Source organism: Typopeltis vanoorti, chromosome 17 (assembly GCF_054136105.1).
Source record: "Typopeltis vanoorti isolate ZY-2024b chromosome 17, IOZ_Tvanoo_1.0, whole genome shotgun sequence".
Lineage (NCBI taxonomy): Eukaryota > Metazoa > Arthropoda > Arachnida > Uropygi > Thelyphonidae > Typopeltis > Typopeltis vanoorti.
The window spans coordinates 65,024,868-65,049,761 of record NC_143565.1 but is presented as its reverse complement, the minus strand read 5'-3'; the positions used below and the strand labels follow the sequence as shown (position 1 = coordinate 65,049,761).

At 37.5% G+C, this 24,894-nt stretch overlaps 1 protein-coding gene across 1 annotated transcript in view; it reads right to left on the bottom strand.

Moving 5' to 3' along the window:
- Positions 1–24,894, bottom strand: part of LOC150097449 (recombining binding protein suppressor of hairless-like) — a 419,037-nt gene that overhangs the window by 342,743 nt on the left and 51,400 nt on the right. Inside the window, exon 2 of the mRNA XM_090407702.1 lies at positions 6,007–6,153. Coding sequence (XP_090263828.1) covers positions 6,007–6,153 — 147 coding nt within the window. The remainder of the gene's footprint in view (positions 1–6,006; positions 6,154–24,894) is intronic.

Below are 24,894 nucleotides of genomic sequence, written 5' to 3'. Positions count from 1 at the left end.
ATAAATTCATTATGTCATTGTTAGGCCGAGAACTTTTCAGACCACCCTCGTATGTATACTATAGGTTGATCAACCAACCTCTCATTTATGGGGCTCAACAAAAACAATAACAATATGCATCTATCTGAAATAGGTGCTAACTTAATCTGCTGACACATAATGATCTTCACTGCTTGGTGTGGAACCATCAATCTGCTTTAAAAATGTACATGTGATGTAGCTCGAAAAAAGTTCGATATTTATCTCTAGAATGGACTTTCTATTTTCTTTAACACATAACTCACCCAGGCTATTCATAATGATGTGCTGTAGAGGTGCTATGAAAATTCAAACTTTTTTTTAAAAAATTCTCTTTTTGGAGATAACATCTGCAATTTATTTATCCCATGCCAAACTTTAAAGTATGAATCCAAATCTGCTTTTCCAGTTTCTATTAATTAATCACTACTTATTAATGCTACTTTTTTTTTTTTAAAGTACTTGCTATACAGTACTTTTATAAGTACTTGCATAGCAACACAGTGAGAATGTGTTGATAGAGATGCTTGAATTATGAGGATGCTTGGAGTGTATTTGAGGATAGATGAGAGCTACAGTATATGCAAGTGAGAGATGGACTACATTTTAATGAGGAAGGATGTAGGCATCTGGAGAGAATGCTATTCTCTCCAGATGCCTACAGGGTCTTTTGTGGGAATAGCCACTTGGAAGGAGGGTGAACACGTGGTGCAATACAGAGTCTAATGAGTCTGGAGAGAATAATAATAGGTATAGAAACATTGACAATGCATTGATGTTTCTTTATACAAAAGCCAGGGACATTAAGAATAAAGGGGATGCATTTGTGGTAGGATACCCTTAGAATAGAATTTCTGTCCAACGATTACTGGAACATTGAAACATTGTTGACGGAAAATGATATACTGACAGGAATAGAAGTAGTAGTGTATAGCATGTTTTGGAAAGATATTAAGGACAAGTGTGTTGGAGTATTACTTATGATAGGTGATAAGTTGTGTTCGATTGAGTGAAGTATTTGGAGGGAAATGGCACCAATGATTTTGAGAGCATATGTTGTGAGATGGAGGTGGGCAGGATATTTAGTAGATTGTTGCTATAAGTCAGAGAACACAGACTGTGAAAAGCAGGAGATGTTCAGGCAATTGAGCTTGGCAAGTGCAAAACAAGTGATCATTATGGGAGATTTTAACTACATCAGTATAAATTGGGAAGAGGAAACAGCATGTTGCATTAAGAGAATAGAATTTCTGGAATTTATTAGTAGACAAATGTCTTAATATGTAGTAGAAGGAACATGAGGTTCGAGAGTTTAGGTTTAGAAGATGTGATTGTGACCGAGATGACATCCCTACCCCCACTTGGAGAGAGTGACAATATAGTCTTGGGAGATGAATAGATATGCAGAGGTATCTAAGAGAAAGTAATTTATGTGGAGTTATAAGGCAAGTAATTATAATTATCTTAGAAATCAGCTTGGCACAATAATAAAAAATAAATAAATTCCATGGATGAAAGAATTGGAAGGGCAAGATATCACCAGAATAGCAAGTTACATACTTCGAGTAAAAAGAGAACACAACTTGGAGCAAGATAGATAACAAATGATATCAAACGAAAACCACAAATATAAAAGAGGTTATGGTGCCAGCTTAGTATATCGGATTGGGGATTGGCTGTCTAACAGATATCAGAGAGTTGTGTATGAGGGAGCAGTATCAAGGAAGCAGAAGGTTACAAGAAGGGTTCCACAAAGCTCAGTACTGGGATCTGAATTATTTACTTGTATACCAGTGATATTGTCAATGGACTGCCGGGAAAGTTGTTTGCAGATGATGTAAAGTTGGGAAGAGTTATTAGTAATAGTGCAGATGTGGTGGCCCTTCTGGTGGATTTGAATAAGCTGGATAGATGGAGAAATGAATGGGGATGTCAGTTCAACAAAACAAAGTCTTGAAGTTTGGAATCCATTGATGGGAGGCTACATATTCTATTGGAATAAATGTACTAGAGGAAGCAGAGGAGGCAAGGGAGCTTGGAATGATGATGATTAAAAAAAATCGAAATTTAGAGGACATATTGCAAAAGGTAGTAAACAGGGCCAGCTCTACCGACGGTGCAAGATATGCATTTGCATGGGGCGGCAAAGTTGGCATAAACTATACAAAAAATAAGGGAGAAAGGGTAGCAAAATTCCTAGGGGCGGCCCTGGTAGTAAAGGCAATCCAGAGGATTGCTGAAATACTGAGAAGGATGTGACTAGCAGGGATAGAAGAGTGACAACTGCATTGTATAAAGCCATGATCAGACGACATCTATTATTGTGCCATGGTTAGATTACTGGGATTTGGAAGGGATAAACTGAGTGCAGAGGGTGATAACAAAAAATTATACCAAGCCTGTACAATGTTAGTTCTCAAGATACATTAAGGGTATGTGGAAATGCAAAGTTTAGTAGATAGAAGGAGGGGTGAAATTAGTGAACCATTTAAACTGTTTAGAGTTGCAGGGTTGACACTGGGGAGTACTTTCATATGGTAGAACAAAGAGACTGGGTGAAGACAAGAGACCAACTCTGGTAGTTACAAATGAAAGTCTCGAGTAAGATTGTGAGGAGTCACTTTATTGCATGGAGGGTGACTGGACCATAAAATGCATTGCCTGATAGGGAAGTGAAAGCACAAACGGTGAATGAGTTTATAGGAGTGATATGATACTATGTTGTCTAGGCAGGACCTCCCACGATGAGTCTTGAATCACAAGACTCATTGTATGGAGGGGGCATGATAATAATACTATTATGTTGCAAAATACATTCCTATGGCCAATTGATGACAACTCAGTTTTTCTGAATACTCAGCAGTATATTTATGATGCCACCACACAAAGAAAATACTGCATTATCCATTGTTAATGGATAATCTCATACCATTTTCCCAATCATCAAAATTATAGGCATTTCTGAACTTCTCTGATCAACTTGAATCCATGCTTTTATTTTAATAAAAAATCATAAAGAGAAGGTGTTCCTAAAAAAACCTGATAATTTCAACGAAATATAATGGCAAGATTGTTCGCAGTTGTTGTCATCACATTGCCAAAGATGTCAATTATAAACTCTGGTATATACCTTCAAGAAGAGAGAATAAAACAGACTAAGCTAAAGGTTGCATGACCATAAAAATATTTTTCAAATTATGCATGGATATATGTTCTAAATGAAATCCGTAGCAGTACTCCGCAGTATAAACACCAAAAGAAAATAATTTCTGAACTTATTAATATTTTTCTTTATTTCTGAGCAGCATAAATCTTCATGACATAAATGTCTGCGCAGTTAGCCTAGTGGCTTTGTGCTTCGCAACCATATGCCTGAGGAAGGAGTGTCTTGGGTTCGATGCCCATCGCCAACGTGAGGAGCTGAAGGATCTTCCTCAGCCATAGCCAAGTTAGCCAGTCTTGGACATGGACAGCAGGATTTTTCCCCCAGTTTATCTGGGGTTTTTCATCCTGCAAGCAGGCAAACCGGCCCTGTGAACACATGGATCTACAGCCATAAATACTTAACCCCCCATGAGGAGGTTCAACTCGCCCCAATAGGGACGAGGAAGGGGGGGGACTCCATATGAATAAATAAAATAAATGTCATAAATTATAATTGAGTGCTTTGCAGTAAAACACATAACACTCAATCAGATTGCTGCAGAAACAATTTACACTGCAACTGAAAAGAAATTAATATTCTGTCAAGGTGCCTTCTAGGGACCACCTTGATAAGCTAAAAATGACGGCCATTCAGAGATGTCAGCATAAATCTTTGCCAGACCTTTATTTGTTTAGTTGTTGTTTAATTTGATATAAAGAAATGTTTAAACAACATTTCTTTATATGGAATGTTGCACTTGGAGAGTTGGAATATTATCAAAATGCTGTCCACATTCAAATAAATACTCTTAGCCACTATTGGAGTGGGTCATAGATACATTTGATGTGTTTACTGTACATGTTATTTATTTTCACAGTACTGATGACAACACAGAATGATAAGAAAATAATATTTTACTTATTTGATGATATTTCACTGGTATTATATCTGGCATCTTCAGAGCACAAAAACAGTTTGTCCCAGTACGCAAAAAACACCAAAATCAACAAAAACACTAATGACTGTCTGCCCTTCCTGGATACACTAATCACACGCTTCCAGATGGTTCCTTATCTTTTTCTGTTTATAGAAAATTCACACATACAGGGAGATATTTGCACAAACACACCATCATCCGGCTCAACAATATGGTATCCTAAAAACACTAACTCACAGAGCTATAGTATGCCCATAGATGCAAAACCCTTTGACACTTCACTTCTGCACATGTCACAAGGAGAATCCATTCCGATAATAGGGTAATCAATCCGTCTTCTGTGACAACAAAAATCAAGCTACTAGTACAGCGATAGACAAGAAAGCATGTGATTTCGCATGTTGGCAACCAATTCTTACATCCCCTTCAGCAAGAATCGACTATTCTTGGCAAGTCACCAAGCAAATCTCTTGCAAGCGTGGGAGTACTATATTTATTCCAATGCTCTTACTGCTGAATTCACTCACTCAAGTCACACCTTCTTAGTCAATAGCTATAATCTCCATAGGATAGAAAAAATACTAAATGCTGCGCAGAAATCCCATCCATTGCCTACCACAGAAGACTGCAGCAAAACTGTGACCATCCCATACATTCACAGTACATCTAAAAAGATATAGATAGGTATATCTAGAGTGCTCAAATAAATATCAGCTAGGCATCGTATTTAAACCTTATGTCAAATTGGAAACACTCATCCGTTCAAGGACAACCGCTCTTCTTTATCACATCCAGGAGTTTATGAAGTGCCCTGTTCTTGTGACCGGGCTTACTATGGACAGACAGGAAGAACTGCTGACATCCGCCTTGGTGAATATAAAAAATACATCCAGCACTATCATTGTGGCCTTGGATGCCACATCGCACAGGATCAATTGGAAAAAAACAAAAGTGCTACAGAGAAGTCATTATAAGTCAGAGAAATTGTTTCTGGAATCTAAAGAAGCTTTAAAACATAGTCCAAACCTTAACAAGTATGGCTGTATAAATTTACCAAAAATCTGGGAGACAGTCATTTTAAGATCTAATTAATATTTGTTTTCTCTTTTTCCAATATAGATGGTGCCTAATTATGACTTTAGTTCCTTGTGTTGTCCATTACAATTTTTTTAAAACTAGTCATGCTATTACACCAAATTGCTGTTGTTTTGCATACTGTAACAAACTGTTTTCGTGCTCTGAAGATGCTGGATATAATACCAGCAAAATATCAGCAAATAAGTTAATAAAAGTTTTTTTTTCTTATCATTCTGTGTTGTCATCAATACCATGAAAATAAATAACACATCTGATATCTGTTGTGATTTCTAGAACAGGTACTTGTCGAACAGTAATGGCAAAATTATAACCTTGACTGAGGGTATTGACAGTGTCTTCTGTAAAAAACTGTGATTCATTACGAGATCCTGTTGTAGTCGTGACTTTTAGTTCTGAAAGAGGAATGAATATTCAAGTTCAAGGAGTTTGGAACCAAAGATAACCAATGTTATTTCTTTCAAAGATTCCACCGAAAGAAATAACGTTGATTTCAATTGCAAATATTCAACATTATTGGAATGATCTCAGCACAGAGTTAATACATGTTTAAATATGAAAAGACAGTTAATTTCTCTAATCATCAATTAACAGAAGATAAACCGAATGTTCTGTCTTATGGCCATAAATTTGCTATCACTCCAAAACAAGTTCCTTATTCTAACTTATACATGAAACATAGTTAATAAGGACGATATTCCAATAACAATAAATGTCAAAACAAGTAAATAAGCAAAATTCTAGATAGGATTCAGCATGGCAGGCTGCTAAATAATTTGAAAAATATGGGATTAGATTATAAACTACTTACATGTACTGATAAACTATATGTTCCAAGTGTAGCAGAAGATAGACTAATTACTCCTGGATAAGGTGGAACAGGCATAGTGGAGGTCACAGTAAATGGTCTCTCTTCATCTCTCTGATAGGAATTTTCTACTGGATAACCATATTGAACCTGAAATAATGGAGATGTGATATAAAAATCTTAAACTGCCTTGTTATATCTCCATTTATACAAATCAATGTAAAACCATTCAATTCATTAACCACCTTACCGGCCATTAAAGATCAATACGCACCCTCAAAAGCTTCGTATCCATCATAAATTTCAATGTAATACCAATGGTATTGCAATTTTAATATGCACTTCGCATCCATGGAAACGTGGACGTATATATACGTCCTGGCCGGTAGCGTGGTTAATACTATACTGATACACTCACAACCAATCATTATCTGTATTATGAGGGTGGCCTGAAAAGTGCTCGGCCTCGACAATAGACGGCAACACTATCGGCAAGATTTTTTTTCTAAAAGTTGGTACATGTGTCATGAGCATCCATGTGAAATTGCAATTAATTCTATCAAATAGTTTGTTTTATACAGCTGTGTGAAGCAAAAGTGTTGTCTGTATCCCTTGAAATGGATAAAATTGAGTATCCTGCGTCGTGCGGTAATAAAATTCTTTGTAAAGAAAGTTTAACGCCTAAAGAAATTATTTGAAGTTCATAAAAGTTTATGGCAGTCTTCTCTGTTTTCGACAATTAAGAAATGGGCTGCCGAGTTTAAACATAACAGTACCAGCCTTCAAGATGATCCACGTGAAGGACATCCAAAAAAGTGTAACACCATCAGAAATCATTGATCAAGGTATTGGATGACCAGCGAGTCAAAGTGCTTGAAATTGCTGAGACTATAGGCATTTCAAAAGAACATGTAGGATATATTTTGCATGGAGAATTGCAAATGAAAATGCTTTGCATGAGATGGGTGCTGTTTGCTCACAGCAGATCAAAAACGCACTCGCATGAAAATCTCTGAACAGTGCTTGGAGCGTTTTAACAAGAATTATAACTGATTTTGTGCTCGATTTATTACTATGGATGAGACTTGGATTCACCATTACACACCAGAATCCAAACAGCAGTCACAGTGGACAGATTATAAAATGTAACCAAGTTACTAAAGCATCACTTCACCTAAACAAAACAAAAGTCTTAAGGGAGATTATGTTGAAAAATCAAAAACTATGGCCTTTAAAGGACAAGATCCAGCAAGAACTAAAATAGTAATAGATAACAAGATCTTAGAACAGGCGAATTCATTTAACTACCTAGGATGTATGATCACATATGAAAATGAAAAAGATATAAATGTAAAAATTGCAAAATATTTAAAAATAACAGGTGTAATTAACTCTATATTTAAGCCAAACCTAGTTCAAAAACAAACCTGATTAAATGTATACAATACATTAGCCCTACCAGTCTGTATGGAAGCGAAATCTGGACAATAAAAGAAAAATACAAACAAAGATTAATAACAGCAGAAATGAAGTTTATGAGAAAAACTGCAAAGTATATCCTATTTGATCACAAAAGAAACGAAGATATTATGAAAGAATTAAACCAAGAACCAGTAATACAAAAATTTTAAAAATATAAAGATAAATGGAATGGAACACGTTCAAAGAATGAAAACAGAAAGATTACCAAAACAAGCCTTAAAGTACAAGCCATTAGGAAAAAGAAAACCAGGACGTCCTCTTAAACGATTCAACGATGACTTCTAAGGCTGGAACAGGCCATGCTAGGCCTAAATCCTTGATATGCATGATGATGATGATGTTGAAAAATAAAAATAATTTTGAAATTATAAATTCATTTTTTCATTGTTAGGCCGAGAACTTTTCAGACCACCCTTGTATTACATAATACCTCCATGGAATGTGAGGACTCATTATGGGAGGCCCCCACACACACACTCTATCAGCTATGAAATCCATGTATTACAAAGTATGTCTGTTAACTGTGCGTATTCTCTGGTTAATTTGTCTGTTCTGTTGGGGGAGGGGAATGTGGAGGTGTGATATAATAGAGACCTACAAACTAACTTCTAAAATGAATCAGTCCATGATTCATTGTTATTCAATCTTTACATTAATGAGATTTGGAAGGATTTTGGCTGGAGATATAGCTATTTGTTGATGCAGATAGGATATCAGGAGATGTACCCAAATAAAAAAAACTGCTACCCCTCCATACAAGATCAATCAACTTGCCACTAATTGAAAAATCCCATTATAAAGATTTTCTCATCACAACGAGAATCGAACTTCAAAAGCTTTTCTAATCATATGTCCCATCATTCTTTCAACTGCAAGCAGAGCATTGTAAATGCTTACAATGCTCAACTAATGTATTAATAACAAGAGGTTTCAGATGCATCTAATTATCAACCTATCAATATCTCTCTGGAGCAGTGGTGAAGATTTTGGAAAAGTTAGTATTAGATCACATACAGAAATGGATTGACAGAGAATCTATATTTTGAAACGATGAGCATGGGTTTATGAAGTGAAGGTCATGTATGAGTAACTTGCTCACATTTATAAACGGATATACCATGACACTTTGACTTTGCTAAAGTTCTAGATAGGATCAACATGACAGGCTGTTAAACAATTTGAAGAATATGGAATTAGATTATAAACTTCTAGTTTAGATAAGAGGATGGCTGACTGACATCAAAAATTAGTGTTTGGAGGATATGAATGCACAAGATTTAAGGTGACCAGTTGTGCACCCAAGGGATCAGTCCATGATTCACTGTTATTCAATCTTTACATTAATGAGATTTGGAAGGATTTTGGCTGGAGATATAGCTATTTGTTGATGCAGATAGGCAGGATAATCAGAAATGTAACTGGAATGCAATACTTAGAGTATGATTTGATTAAGGTCTGGAACTGTCAGAATGAAAAAAATAGTTGTCAGTTCAATGTTAGTAAATGTCAAGTTAGACACTATGGTAATAAGATATCCAATGGCATATTATATTACTGAGATTATGCTAGAAGAAACTGACAGCCTAAGGATCCTGGAGTTTTAATAGACAGGAAGTTCAAGAGACATATGGCAAAGATTGTGAATACAATTTAGAGAATAACTGCAATGCTGACAAACACTGATATGTAAGAATCAGACAGTCATTTTGCCTCTTTAAAAGATATGACTTCATATAGACTATTATGCATAGATCTGGTCTCCTAGTTTTCGAGGTGATGCAGATACAGTGGAGAGGATACAAAGGAACGTGTTAAAGATAATATTAGATCTGTAGAATTTTGATTATGAGGAGAGAGAGAGAGATTGGGAATTTGGAAACTGGAGCTGCAAGCACACGAGAGAAGAAGGGGTGATATAACAGTTCTACAAACTTCTAAAAGAGTCATATGGGATACCAGTAGATGGAATTTTTCCTTTTATAGAAGGTGGGGGGATAAGATGAGAGGCTACCAATGGACAATGAGAATGAACATAGTCAGAAATAGATTTTTTCTTTCATAAGGCAGTGTGTGACTAGAACGGCTCGCCTTCGGAAGTTGCGAGTGCAGATAGTGTGAATGAATTCAAGAAAACATAGTGATATAGTGCATCCCTTGATATGAATATTGACTTCCTGGAGGTCTCTTGTAACAATAATATTTAGTACTATTGGAAGCAAGCAAACAAAAATCCAAGTAAGATGACAGACATAAAAAAGTTTGCAAACAAGTTTTCAAAAAATAATAATGGGTTTGGCACCCTTTATTTTTTATTTGCATGCCAAAGGATAGGCAGTGACTGTAGGTTATAGCCTCTCAGAGCCCTGTGTATGATACACTAGCAAGAGTTTCGAATTGAAATATCCTTCAGCATTACCCATTAATAAATGGTACTCAATTTTGATACTTTACTCCAGGTTGAATTTTTTTCTTTGATAAAAGTTGCATTAAATATTTGCTCATTACTGTAATATCCTTCTACTATTTCTTTCAACATATTTGGAAATTTTACATATTCTCTTTATTTGTGTTTGCAGATCATCTGTCTGACTATTATTTGATTGCATGATGTTCAAATATTAAAACGCTTAAACCATCCAGAAACACTTTTAATGCATTTAAGCTTAAATGCATGATGTTAAAATGCTTAAACCATCCAGAAATAGTATAAAAGTTTCTTCAGTTCCTGCTCGAATAACATTCCTGTTGTTCTGTTTTCCTTTAATGTATTAAAGGCATAACGCTTTCATTTTAATGGATGCAGTGCTCGAAGTAATTTATTTTTTATTACAATCTTCAACCCAAATTGATAAAAGATGCTACATTCTGATCACTGCAAGGCTTTTATTTCCTGTGATCTGCAAACTTACTCAAGTTGAGACAACTTTATCTGTTTCCTTATATTCATATCTGCTTTATTCAAAATACCAATGACGTGTTCATTTCCAAATCTCTACCTATTTTTGCTTTCCTATCACAACATTCAAATTATTTTATTACTTCAGTTTTATTTTTTCTCAAGTATATATGCATATATTAAGCATAATATGCAACGATATGATATCACGCAGTATGAACGATACTCTGTATCAATCATCTTGCATAATATCATTGTGATGTGTGGAGTGAATTTGACAAATGAAAGGACTTATACAAGGTGCATGGTTTGCATTTGAATGGTTTTGGTTTCAGTGTCTAGAAAAGGTTTTTGAATAAAATAAAATTGGTATAAAATAATATAATATTGGTACTAAAATTCAGTGGTACCACTGAATCACCTGAGTGTAAGAAAGTGCAAAAAATGCCTAATTACTGCTGGTAACAAACTAGAATGGTGTTTCTCAACCTGTGGCCCGCAACGATGGACAGGTGGTCCGCAGGCAGACTTAAATTAATTAATTAAACTTTTTTTTTTAATTATCTAAACAAATTGAAATTGAATAAGTAAAAATTACTGAAATCAAATGGAGACTTAAAAAAAACAACAACAAATATCATCAGAATGTTCAAAGGCAGAAGCAATAAAACTATATTGTTGTTCACTTCACCATTTTTATTATTCATCATTCTGCCACTAAATTTGTAGTGGCAGAATGACAATAATAAAAGAGGGGTGAAGTGAACAATAATATAGTTTTATTGCTTACACCTTCTCTTGCTGTTTTGTCAGATTTGAATTAAACATGTGTTATCCACATTTCAACCAATGGCTTGTTGTTACTCGATTTTTATTATTGAAGGTTTCTCTCCTTCAACCAAAGCTCAGTATATCTTGAGAAATGCTAAGTGATACTTGGACAAAAGTGTGTCTGAGTTAATTATTTTTTAATAATGGAAAAGTGGCTTAGAACTAGGACTTTGAAAAGGGCAAATGAAACAGGTGGTGCTAACCGCTAACCCTAATTGTGATACAAGTGCTGTAAAGGCGAGTAAATCTGATACTATTAAAGAAGAAGAAACAAGCAATTCAAAGAAAAAATACAGTAGGAAATAAAACAAGTAAACCCGAATTCATATTTTGAATTCAGGTTTACTTGGTGTGGAGATGAAAGTGAACAGAAACCTCAATGTGTTTCGTGTTATGAAGTGTTGTCAAATGAGTGCATGAAACCTGTGAAACTCCGTCGACACTTAGAAACTAAACATTGTGATGTGAAAAATAAGCCAATTGAATTTTTTCAGCAACGCTTAGGGACATTAAATCATGGGAAAGATATAGTTTCGGCCATAGGTTCCATTAATAGCAAGGCACTGGAAGCATCCTATCTCTTAAGTTTGCGAATAGCGAAAACAGGGAAACCTCATTCTATCGGGAAAAATTTGCTGCTTCTAGCTACAGAAGATGTGGTAAAAACGATGTTTGGTAACAAGTTACTAAAAGATGTTGATTTAATTCCTATTTCAAATGACACTGTCAGTCGCATTAATGATATGGCAGGTGACGTGGAATCTCAGTTAATCGAAAGAGTTAAGAAAAGCCCTTATTATGGGTTACAAATAGATGAGACTACTGATGTTACAAATGATGCACAGTTAATATGCTACGTAAGATGTTTGTTGAGATCCTGATAAGATAAGTGTTATTTTAAGTTATCATTGACAAGTTTGCTTGAATACTATGTCTGTTTGTGTATTTTTGGTGTTATTCTAATTATTAAATTGATAAGATACGATAGAAGAGTGCACATGGCTCCAGTAAGAAGGAAAATAATGGCAGCCAATAATAATGGTTCGCCATCTTTGTTCAATAACTGTAACATACAGGAGATTATTCAATGTACTATATGCAAGATGTATGCTTTGCAGAGAGCGGTTGGAGTATGGTTGGATAATGACAGTGGAGTGAATGTGCAGAAAATGAGGAATTAAAGTGTGTTTCAGGTCGTGAGTGTGATGTTTTTGTCGAATGTCGTAATGTAGAAAATAGCGATATGATAAGATGTTGTAAGGGTGTACCAGAGAGCTGTGAGGGCGGCGTTGAAAGTGCAAATGAAGGTATTAATACAGAGCAAATGAATGGTTTAACAGATAATAAAAAAGATGAGATAGATGCAATGAGTGAGATCGCATGGTTGAGCGGAGCGATACATAAGGCAAAGCAGCAGCTGGAGAGTATGCACAAATGTCTACCGAGTGTACCAGCCAATAAAAAAAAAAAGGTATGAAAGAAAAAATAAGAGTATGATTGTGAACATAAACAAAATGAAGCAGCAAGTGCTGTATGGAGATTTGTTAGTATGAGGTGTGATAGTAGAGAATTTGACAAAATCGTACCAACCTGGTGCAACCATTGACATGAGTCTATTAGGGAGCAAAAGCAAAGAGTGAAAGAAATGATAGTGGTGGCAGGTACGAATGATTTAAAAGGAGATAAAATGGAAATGATAGAGGACCTGAAGGAATTGTTTGAGGTAGCAAAAGAGAAGAGTGAGAAAGTTAGGATGGTTAGTCTTTTGCTGCGGTATGACAGTGAAGAGTTTAGGAGGGCCATAATTCCAAATGACTTTATGCATGGGTTATGCAGGATGAGTGGTGTGGAATTTGTGGATGTGTGAAGCAAGTTCAATGGGTGAAAGGATCTATATAATATTGATGGTTTGCATTTGAATGGATTCAGTGTAAGGAGACTTGAAAAAGTGTTGTTGAATGAAGTGGATGTGCAAAATCAGGGAAACTAGATTTATTAAGGGGGGGGGGGGAGTAGATATGCAGACCTTAAGAAGGCAGTTGAGTGTATCAATGAGTATAATATGCCCGAGCAAATAAGAAGGACAACAAATCAGAATGGAATAGTTAGTATAAGGCATCAAGGTAGGGATGGGACTAATGGGGGAGGTCTGCAATTCATGTATACTAATGCTAGGAGTATTAGGAACAAGAAGGAAGAATTTTTGGCCCTGGTTGGCACTTCCAGACCACAGGTTATTGGCATTAGTGAAACATGGCTGACTGAAGATGATATAGCTAGTGGGATTGAATGTGAGGGGTATAGTGTGTTCAGGAGTGACAGGGAGAATAAAATGGGGGGGGGGGTATTATTGATGATAGCTGATGAGCTGCAGCCAAGGAGAATAGAAGTTGAATTGCAGGATAGGGAAAAGAGCAGATTTGAGGCCATTTGGCATGAGATTGAGGCTAGCGGAACAAAATATAAAATTGGGTGCTGCTATAGACCAGGTGATGGAATAGATGGTGGAGATAGTATGCATAAGCAAATAGAAGAAATGAGTGGAAGGGGGGTAATTATTATGGGAGATTTCAACTATGGTAACACTGATTGGAACGAGGAGAGGACATACGAGAGGAAGGAATTGGATTTTATGCGGTTATTAAGGGATAACTATCTGTGACAGCATGTAATGGAAAATACTAGGGGTCAGAGAGTGCATGACCTAGTAATTGCATCTGAGGATTTGATCGTAATGAATATGACCACATTGCCACCAATTGGTGAGAGTGATCATAGGGTCTTGACTTGGGAGGTGGCTAAAGGTGTGGAATTTACAATTAAGACAGGGTACATGTGGAATTATCGGGCTGGTAAGTATGGCAAGCTTAGGATCTTGATTGGTTCAGTGCCATGGCACGTAAAACTGCAAGGGCTGGATGTTGACAGTGCATGGGAAGCGGTTAAGAAGTGTTTGCAGGAGTCAATAGCTGACTGTATACCTAGAGTCCGAATAATAAATCAAGTAGGGATTAAATGGATGAATAACACCATTAAGCTTGAGCTGCAAAAAAAGAAACAACTGTTGGGGAAATTTAAGGAGAAAGGTGACCTGCAGGCACATGAATGGTATAAAGCCCAGACCAGAAAGGGTAACAAGTGTGGTAAGAAAAGCTAAAGTGGATTATGAAAGAACATTAATCATGCAGGCTAAAGAGAATCCCAAACAGTTTTTTCGATATGTTGCAAGTAAAAGAAAAAATGTAACGGCAGATTGATTTTAAAGAATGCCGATGGTAGGGAGGTAACCAAATCAGTTGCTATAGTAGAATTACTGAGAGAGCACTTTGCAAGAGTATATCACCCAGGTGGTAACATTGAAATGGAAGAAACAACAGCTTATATGGGAATTGTGGTGAATGAAGTGGAGGTGAAGAGTCTATTACAAAACCTCAATGTCAATACATCTTTGGGATGGGATGGTATACCAGCACGTATACCAGTATACACGTATACCAGCACCTGGGTAACATTTCAATGTTACCCAGGTGGTAACATTGAAATGGAAGAAACAACAGCTTATATGGGAATTGTGGTGAATGAAGTGGAGGTGAAGAGTCTATTACAAAACCTCAATGTCAATACATCTTTGGGATGGGATGGTATACCAGCACGTGTCGTACGTGAAGCAGCAAAAGAACTGTCAATGCCCTTGACCATTTTCTTTAATTTGACTCTCGGGTCTGGGTTAGTCCCAAGGGGGATGGAAAGGAGGGAAAATAGTTCCACTGCATAAAGGAGGTTCCAAGACTTCTGTTAAAAATTACCGGCCGATCAACATATCAGGAATTGTTGTCAAGGTCTTGGAGAAAATAGTCTAGAGGAAAATACAAGATTGGATAGATGAAAATGGGATACTGTATGGGGGACAGCATGGTTTTGTGAAGGGTAGATCATGCCTCAGTAACTTGTTCACGTTGTATAACACAGTGACAGCTGAACTGGATAAGGGTAACAGGTTTACAGTGATTCTACTGGACCTTGCTAAACCCTTTGATAGGATACCACATGGAATTCTAATCAGTAAACTGCAGCATATGAGAATGGATATAGGGTTGGTGAGATGGATAGGAGGGTGGTTGTTGGAGAGATATCAGAGAGTGGCTTATTCAGGAGTAGAGTCCAAAAGACGGCCTGTAACTAGTGGTGTGCCACAGGGTTCTGTTCTTAGACCACTACTGTTTAATTTGTTCGTTAATGATATAGGAAAGGTTCTGAGAGGAACTGTGCATGTTTGCGGATGATGAAAAGTTGGGTAGAGCAATAGTGAATGCTCAGGATGTCAAAATTTTGCAGGATGATTTGGATAGTTTGGAGGACTGGGCTAAGGAGAATGGATGTCAATTCAATGTGGAAAAATGTAAGGTTTTGCATTTTGAGGTGAAAAGATTAGCAGCAATATATCACATTGGTGGAACTGTACTCCAGGAGATTGACGAGGCCAGGGATTTGGGAGTGTTAGTGGATAGGGAGTTGAAGTTTAGGGGGACACATCACAAAAGTGGCAAAATCAGCTCATCAAATCACATGGTTACTGAAAAACACTTTAACGAGCAGAGACAAACAGGTTATTGTTCCTCTGTATCGAGCCTTGATAAGACCCCATCTAGACTACTGTGCCCAGATATGGGCACCAGGGTTTCTTCTCGATGGTGAGAAGGTGGAGAGGATCCAGAGACGAGTGACCAAGATAATAACAGGCCTATGGAATGAACCTTATGAGAACAGGTTGTGGGCTGCAGAAATTGGCTGATAGGCAGAAAAGGGGTGATATGATTGAGATATTCAAATTACTGAAGGGTTTCTATAAGATTAATTCAGAAGATATTTTTGAGAATAGGACTGGTAGTGGGAGGACTAGGGGCCATCCATGGAAGCTTGGTAAGAGTGTGGTTAGCAAGGGTGTTAGAGTTATATTTTTTACTTGGAGAGTGGTAAATGAGTGGAATAAGCTGCCAGTCTATTGTGGATGCCATGACTGTAAATGAGTTCAAGGGTAAGTATGATAGATACTGTGTGAATGTTGAATAGTTGTTCTTGACATGATGTTGGGCCTCCCTCGATGAGTCTAAAGACTCCTTGGAGCTGCCCGTAATAATAATGATAATAATATTAAGATATGCGCATCATAACAATATTCATGATATATTCTGTTTTGTAGAACTTTGTCATCCCAAACAACTGGAGAAGAAATATTTCCCACTTTCAATAATCACATAATATAAAAAGGGATCCAGTGGGAAAAATGTATAGGCTTCTGTTCGATGGAGCACGCACCCTTATAGGCAGGCATAGTGGGGTTGTTTCTATGGTCAAGGAAGCAGCTCCGAATATGAATTGGGTACATTGTTTCATACATAATGAAGCATTAGCCTCCAAAGGAATGCCACTAGAATTTAAAACTGTGCTATATAACACTGTAAAGCTAGTTAATTTTATTAAAGCTCGACCGTTAAATAACAGGTTATTTTCAGTACTCTGCGATGAAATGGGCAGCGAATATATACAACTTTTGCCTCATTCTGAAATTCGCTGGCTTTTCAGGGGAAAAGTAACAAGGTTATTTCAATTAAGACACGAAGTTTTATTATTTGTAAATGAACGTAATTCAGATTTTGCATCACTCCTTGTTGACAAAGCATGGTTATCAACACTATCCTATCTTTCAGACATTTTTTCGAAATTAAGTGAACTAAATCTCTCCCTTCAGGGAAATTCTTTAACTATTCTTGATGCCTATGACAAAATAAAGACATTCGAGAAAAAACTGATTTTATGGATTAATTATGTAAAGGACAGACAATTTGTACCTTTTTAAACATTGGAATCCTTTTTAGTGGAAAATGATATTTTTGTTGATTCTGAGTTTCTGGAAAGGGTTTGTGACCCCCTCATAAATCTGGAACGGAATTTTGAAACATATTTTCTGAATAAATTTTATAACAAATTTCTGTGGCTTCGCGATCCATTTCAGGCTTGCAGTCATAAGAACGACCTTTTGTTATCGAAAAAAGAACAGTTAACTGAAAACTTTCAAGTGACAGTGGACTTAAAATGCAATTCCGTGATCTTGGTTTGGCTCGATTTTGGATCTCGCCTTCAGTGAGAAGTGAATTTCTCGAATTATCTGAAGAAGCATTGAAAATCATCATGTGGTTCTCTACAACCTATGTTTGTGAGAAAGGATTTTCATCGCTCCCTCAAATAAAAACAAAATACAGAAATCGTCTTCGTGTGTGTGTGTGTGCCGATCTTCGACTGAATTTGACCAATATCGAGCCAGATATCCAGCAAGTCTGCAAGGGCCAAAAAGCTCAACCATCTCATTAAAATTAAGTAGTAACATAATTACCGTATTTGCCAGAATATAAGATGCACTTTTTTTCTTTGAAAATAGGTCTGAAAAACAAGGTGCGTCTTATACGCCGATATTCGGTTTTTTATTACTTTCATTTCTGGAAATTTTCTCTGTTCCGAGTTACGCGATTTCTTTCTTGCTTCCTTGCAGTGTGTGAGAGCATTCCAGTTACCTAGAGTTCAGTGGATGCCCATGCTGTCATAGACGATCACAGCTGTGTTCCTGTTCGTTTAAACTTTCCAATTGTTGTCACTGTTGTTGTGAACGGATAAATTTCTGCTGTTAAATTTTTTCTACATTTCTTGGCAAATTATGGCTGAAAAACATCGGCATTGCTACAATGTTGCATACAAGCTACATGTGATTGCATGCTAAAGAACATGGAAACAGGACTGCAGAAAGGCATTTTGGGCTACCCCCAACTGAGAAAATTATAAGAACTTCACGGAATCAGAAAGAGGATCTAAAAAAAAGCAACTCACAATACACATAACCTACGAAGTGGAACTGCAAAATGCTCAGAACTTGAGGCAGAACTGAATACTTGGATTTTAGACCACAGAAAAGCGGGACTTTCGGTGTCTACAAATTGAATTTCATCGATTCGTCATTAATGCAAGGAAATGAGAAAATTTTGAACTTGCGCAAATGGGAAACATGGACGAGGTTCTGCTGACTTTTGATGTGCCCTCAAACAAAACTGTAGATTCCAACGGCATAAAAAGTGTTACTGTTAAAACTTCTGGGCACGAAAAAACTCACTACATGGTTGTTTTATCCTGTTGTGCTGATGGGACAAAATTGCCGCCAGTATTGATTTTTAAAAGGAAGACGCTACCCAAAGAAAAAACTGCTTAAAGGAGTGCTTGTACATGTTCACGCAAAAGGCTAAATGGATGAGGAGGAATGAATTTTGATGTGCCCTCAAACAAAACTGTAGATTCCAACGGCATAAAAAGTGTTACTGTTAAAACTTCTGGGCATGAAAAAACTCACTACATGGTTGTTTTATCCTGCTGTGCTGATGGGACAAAATTGCCGCCAGTATTGATTTTTAAAAGGAAGACGCTACCCAAAGAAAAAACTGCTTAAAGGAGTGCTTGTACATGTTCACGCAAAAGGCTAAATGGATGAGGAGGAATGAAGTTATGGATAGATAAAATTTGGTCTAGGTGCCCTGTAGGACTGTTGAAGAAGCCTGCCCTGTTAGTATGGGATCAGTTTAGTTCTCACAGAACAGATGATGTTAAAAACTCAATTAGCTGTAATTCCAAGGTCTAACTAATCAGCTTCAACCTTTAGATGTCTATATTAATAAACCATTTAAGGGATTTATGAAGGGGGAGTGGAGCAGCTGGATGCAGTCTTCAGATTTTGAGGTTACGTCGCCTAGCATTTCTCAAGTTTGTGAGTGGGTGAAAACTTCATGGGATGCTGCGAAAACTGAAACAGTGGTTAAATCATTTAAGTGTGGCATTAATAATGCACTGGATGATACAGAGGACAATTTGTTGTATGAGGACTCAGATTCTGATTTAGAAAAGGTTTCAAGTGTCTCTTTATTTAGCTCTGGAGATGAATTTCTGGGTTTTCATGAAGATTAAAAGATGGGACTCTTTCCTAGTTAGATTAGGTATTTGTTGAAAGTAGACCTACTTATTACTTTATATTTGAAATACTGTAAATTCATTATAATATTCAGTGATAAAGTTTTTTTTCCTAAAAAATGTGTATACAAAAAAGGGGATGCGTCTTACACGCCGGCAAATACGGTATATCATATTATATATTTGTTTAATAAAAATTGGACGTTCGTGTAAGAAGAGGGGCAGAATTGTCAACTGACCACCACCTTGTTGTGTGCACTCTACAGCTTCAGAAAACAGATGCTACCATCAACGCTGGTAGGCCTAAGCAGCTATACTGCGTGAAATGGGAGACATTGGAAAATGAGGCTATGAGGAAGAATTTTGCAGATGACATTTCCTCCAGGTTCAAAGAGATTCCCAAGCATACTGCAGATGTTGAGGAGGAATGGAAGCTGTTCAGAACAGCAGTCATTGCCTCTGCACTCTCATGGTGTGGCAGAAAGCGGCTCGGCGTGGCAACGGGCAGTGAGAAAAGGACACCTTGGTGGAACCAAGAAGTCTGAAAAACTGTCCAGGCAAAAAAGGAGTCCTACCTAACATGGCTTAGAGTCAGGTCACCTGAGCTGCGTTTGTGGTATGCTGAGGCACGAAAAGCTGCTGCTAAGGCAGTAAAGACAGCAAAGCAGAAGGCTCGGGAATCCTTTGGAGAAAGATTAGACTCATCCTATGCAAATGCAAACAAAGTATTCTGGCAGACCATCTGCCGCCTTCGAGGGAGGAAATCGTGCACAGCAAGGGCAATTAAGGCCTCTAATAGTGCACTTTTAACAACCGAGAAGGATAATCCTCCACAGATGGAGGGAATACTTGGAGCCTTCTTAACCCGGGTGGCCCAGCAGTTGTGGACATCCAAGAGGTGCAGATTGGGGCAATGACTAGTCTCACAGCAGAAGAGGTCCATTTAGCAATAAAATCGCTAAAATCGGGCAAGGCTGCTGGCGATGATGAAATTCGGCCCGAAATGCTAAAAGCCCTAAATCAAGACGGTGTTCTCTGGCTGACTCGAGTGTGTCAGGCTGCTTGGATATCTGGGCGAGCACCAAAGCAATGGCCGACAGGCATAATAATACCAGTCTTTAAGAAGGGAGACCAGAAGAATTGCAGTAACTATTGTGGCATCTCTCAGCTCAGCCTGCCTGGGAAAGTGTATGCTAAGTGCTTGGAAAGATGGTGCAGGAGCATAGTTGAGTCAAAGTTCCAGGAAGAACAATGTGGCTTTCGTCCTGGTAGAAGCACAACTGACCAAATCTTCACTTTAAGGCAAGTCTTTGAGAAATCTTGGGAATATGCCAAGAATGTCTACACATGTTTTGTGGACTTGGAGAAGTCCACAAAATATGTGTATAATATTTTAATATTATACACATATTATTTTAATAATAGTATAAGATATGACCGGGTTCCTCGGGATAAGCTTTGTCAAGTATTACAGGAGTATGGAGTGGATGGTCAACTATTAGCTGCCATCAAGTCCCTGTATGAATGACCAGAGTTTTGTGTCAGGGCAAACAGCACAAAGTCTGAACCTTTCACAGTCTCCGTTGGCCTCCGCCAAGGGTGTGTTCTGTCACCCCTCCTTTTCATAATATTTATGGAGTGGACTGATAGGCACAGCCGAGGCAGTGAGTATGTCAGAATTGGAAAATGTAGCATTGGACGTCTGCTTTTTGCAGATGACCTAGTTCTGCTTAGCTCTTCCACAGATGACCTCCAGCGGACCCTGGATAGGTTTGTAGCTGTTTGTGCAGACGTCGGAATGAAGAACAGTGTGGCCAAAACAAACATTTGTGGTCTCAAGACAACCATCCCAGTGCACTCTAAATGTAAGTGGAGTCCCAATGAGACAGGTGGAGAAGTTTAAATACCTTGGGTCCATATTCAAGAATGATGGAAAATGGGACGTAGAGCTAGATACTCGAATTGGCTTAGCAAGCTCAATATTGCGGGAGCTTGGCCATTCAGTAGTATTGAAGCGGGAGTTAAGCCAGAAGGCAAAGCTGGCTGTCTTCAATACAGTCTATGTCCCCATCCTCACCTATGGTCATGAGAGTTGGGTAATGACCAAAAGAATACGGACACGAATCCAAGCGGTTCAAATGAGGTTCCTTTGAGGGGTTGCGGGGCTGACAAAACTCGACAAAGTCAGAAGCTCTGCAATTCGGGAAACCCTCAATACTCAACCGCTGCTTCTCTGTGTTGAGAGATCACAGTTATGCTGGTACGGGCACCTGGTCAGAATGCCACAAGAGAGGCTCCCTCAGCAGGCCCTCTTTGCCAAGCCAGAGGGTGGGAGGCCATGTGGAAGGCCAAGGACTCGCTGGATAGATTATATCCAAAACCTTGGGTGGACACATTTGGGAATCCCACCAGAACACCTGAGCTTGGTGGCAGAGGATCGTGACCATTGGAAGTTCCTCTTGCAGCTGTTGCCCCCACAACCCAATTAGGAAGCGTGGGCCTTGAGGATGTATGTATGTACGTATAAAAATTAAATCTTTGTTCAATGATGATACACTTTTAATTGTTTACTTCCAATTTAATCATTTCTTTTAAGGTTACACGGTGATCGGCATTCATATTTATGAATTTAGGGACACAAAATACACGTGTCGAAAAGATTTTTTTACTAATTATTAATACAATTTTTTATTGTATAAAACATAAGGGCAGCAGTGGGCCTAGGGCCCACTGCTGCCCTTATGCTTTATACCAGCGTTTCTCAACCTTTCTAAGGCCAAGGACCAGTGAAATGCTGAAAACAATTCTATGGACTACTAAGTTACAGAGGCATAGCTAGGGGAGGGAAGGGACGATCCGCCCTGGCCTGCACTTTATATATTCTAGGATGTAATAGAAGATGAAGTTGTACAGTATGATGCAAAAAATAGTACTGAATAACTACAACGATATGTTATGGAGTAAATGGGTTTATTAACAAAGAAATATATGTTTACACATAATACGTATATACACAACTGCCGGTGGAATCTTGATCGAATAAAGCATCAATGATAGTAGATTATGTGCTCAAAATGGGCACCTTGTCTTTCAACACAGGTTTCATAGCACGTGCAAAAGTTTTCTCTGTCATCTTGGAGAACAAGGGTTGGAACATCTGCTGGACATATCATGTAATTTAATCCCTTAGTTCATCAAGATTTGAAGGCAGGTCATGGTGGAATAACAATTCCTTCAACATACCCCAAACGAAGGCATCAACTGATGCGAGATCAGGAGAACATGAAGGGCACGGGAATTCTGTGAACCTCAAAATGAGTCTCCCAGAGAAGTGCTCTCGATTAAGGAAATGATATAGTATGGCCACAGACCCTTCAACACTTTTGCGCATGTCAAAAGAAGGAGAATCCATTCCGATAATAGGGTAATCAATCCGTGTTGTGGGATGCGTTTATTATTACACGCCAGAAAATTAACTTATCTTTTATGATCATTGTAGTTTTTTAAAGTGGTAACTATTTTGCTTGTATTGCAGTTGGAAAAGTTTACGTATAAAGCACGTGATTTTGCATGTTGGTGACATTCCTGTATCACCTTATTTCTTTCTCCCTTTCAACATGAATTGACTCTTCTTGGCAGTCTGCCAACAACAGCTCTCGCTTATGTGATCGGACAAACACTATTGCTTGGGGCATGCTTATGGAAATGATGAACTATTTATGACTTTGACTATTTGTTCTACCAATTTCATATGAAGAAAATAATACTCAAGAATAAATATCTTTTCTTCCAACATCAACACCATTTCTACTAAATGTAATGGCATAGACTCTACGCGTGTTGTTCTATTTACTAAAAAGAAAAGGAAAGATTATGTGTGTCAAAGAGAAAGCAGTTATTTGATTATTTTTCTAAAGTTAAGTGTATTTTAGGGTGTTGGCTGTTTAGAAAAGTTATAAAAGATCTTGTTCATGGGGCCAAATTATAAGCAACACCATTCACGCTTGTCTTAAAAGTTTGAAAGTGGCTTTGATAAATGCTTTAATCTACTGATTCATACAGTCACAAGACACTTCATACATACACTCCAAGATGTGACAGAGGATGGAGTTTGTCTGTAACGGTGTGTTTTATTCCTTGGAGAACACAAGAAATAAAACACATCATTACAGCAAATCAGGACCAGAAGATCATGCTTTGAAAACCCCTTCAGAAAGAATTATATAGAAGAAAACCAGTGTGCTATATAGAAGTTGTTACAAGACATACTATTTTTAGTTGGCAACAGTTATGAAACACACTCTAACCTCAACTAGTATGGTTGCATTAATTACAATAATTTGGGTGAGAGTTAAGATTTTTTTTTTATTTCATTAAAATTTGCTAGAATCCAATTTACAATGGCAAAGGAAACTAATAATATTGATCTAAAAATAATGATGCAAGTCAAAGAATTCATTATAACTAATTAATAACAGAATCACTTATGTTAATTTAATTAATAGTGAAACTAATAATAGTCTAGCCATTCTAGACACCTCAGTAGCAATCCTACCTAACAGAAACTTGTCCTTTTCAGTATACAGAAAACCTACTCACATAGGCATTCATAACTTCATTCAGAATTCATAACTTCCCCTCAGCAATATGGTAATCATTAAATCAGTAACCAACAGACTACAACCTCAGTTCTAATGAGGCATCTCTTGCAGCAGAACATTTTCCTATCAAATGACTCCTGTTCCCACAATATCAAAAAAAAAATCATCAATGAAGAGAATGCTGCAATCTACAACATTCTTTTCAGGATTTTAGTAACACTATCACCATCCCCTATGGCCAAGGCAAGTCAGAAAAAATAACCGGAATCTTCAAGAAATACACCCTCTCCACAGTTTTCAAGCCTTGCTTAAAAACTAGCTACCTTTACCTGCTCCACAAAGAACTATCTCCCACCTCTTTCAGTTCCTCATGTGTATATAGTTTCCTGTTCCTACAAGTTGGCCTACTATTGACACACAGGAAGATCAGCCACTATTTGCATAGAACATAAAAAATACATCTGCAGTTATAACTATGGTCAATCAAGCCTTGCAAAACATGTTTTGGATACAGCTCATAGAATCAATTGGAAAAAGACTACCATGCTGCACTGCAATAAATTTAAAAGGGAAAGATTGTTTTTAGAATCCTGAATCCAGCTGCTCTCAAAATCATCCAATTTGAATAAATATGGTTGCATAATATTTTGAGATCTCACTTTACAATGTATTTTGTGTTCTTCCAAGTAGAGGTTGGCTGATCCTCCAGTCGTTCCATAGGAGACCAACTTCCAGGAACAAGGAATCCTACGCACCAGAACCGAGACAGGGTGAAGTTGGTCTTTAGAGAAATGGATAATGGCAGCCAATGGCTAGACTTATCTAGTAACATCCTAGTGCTGCCATTTCCCTCATCCAGCTCAAGTGTCACATTACTGCAAACAGAACCTGAATTGAACCTGATCAATACTTTGCCACCTCTATTCTGGAGCCATCTTTATGTAACGATACTATCCTGTCCACTTTCACTTCCCTGGGGATTCTAAATTAAACAGTCTAACAGGGTGCACTACCTTTTTTTTTTCTTATACTTTCTTGCAACACTCAGGCTAATATCCCATCTGATCCAATGACTTT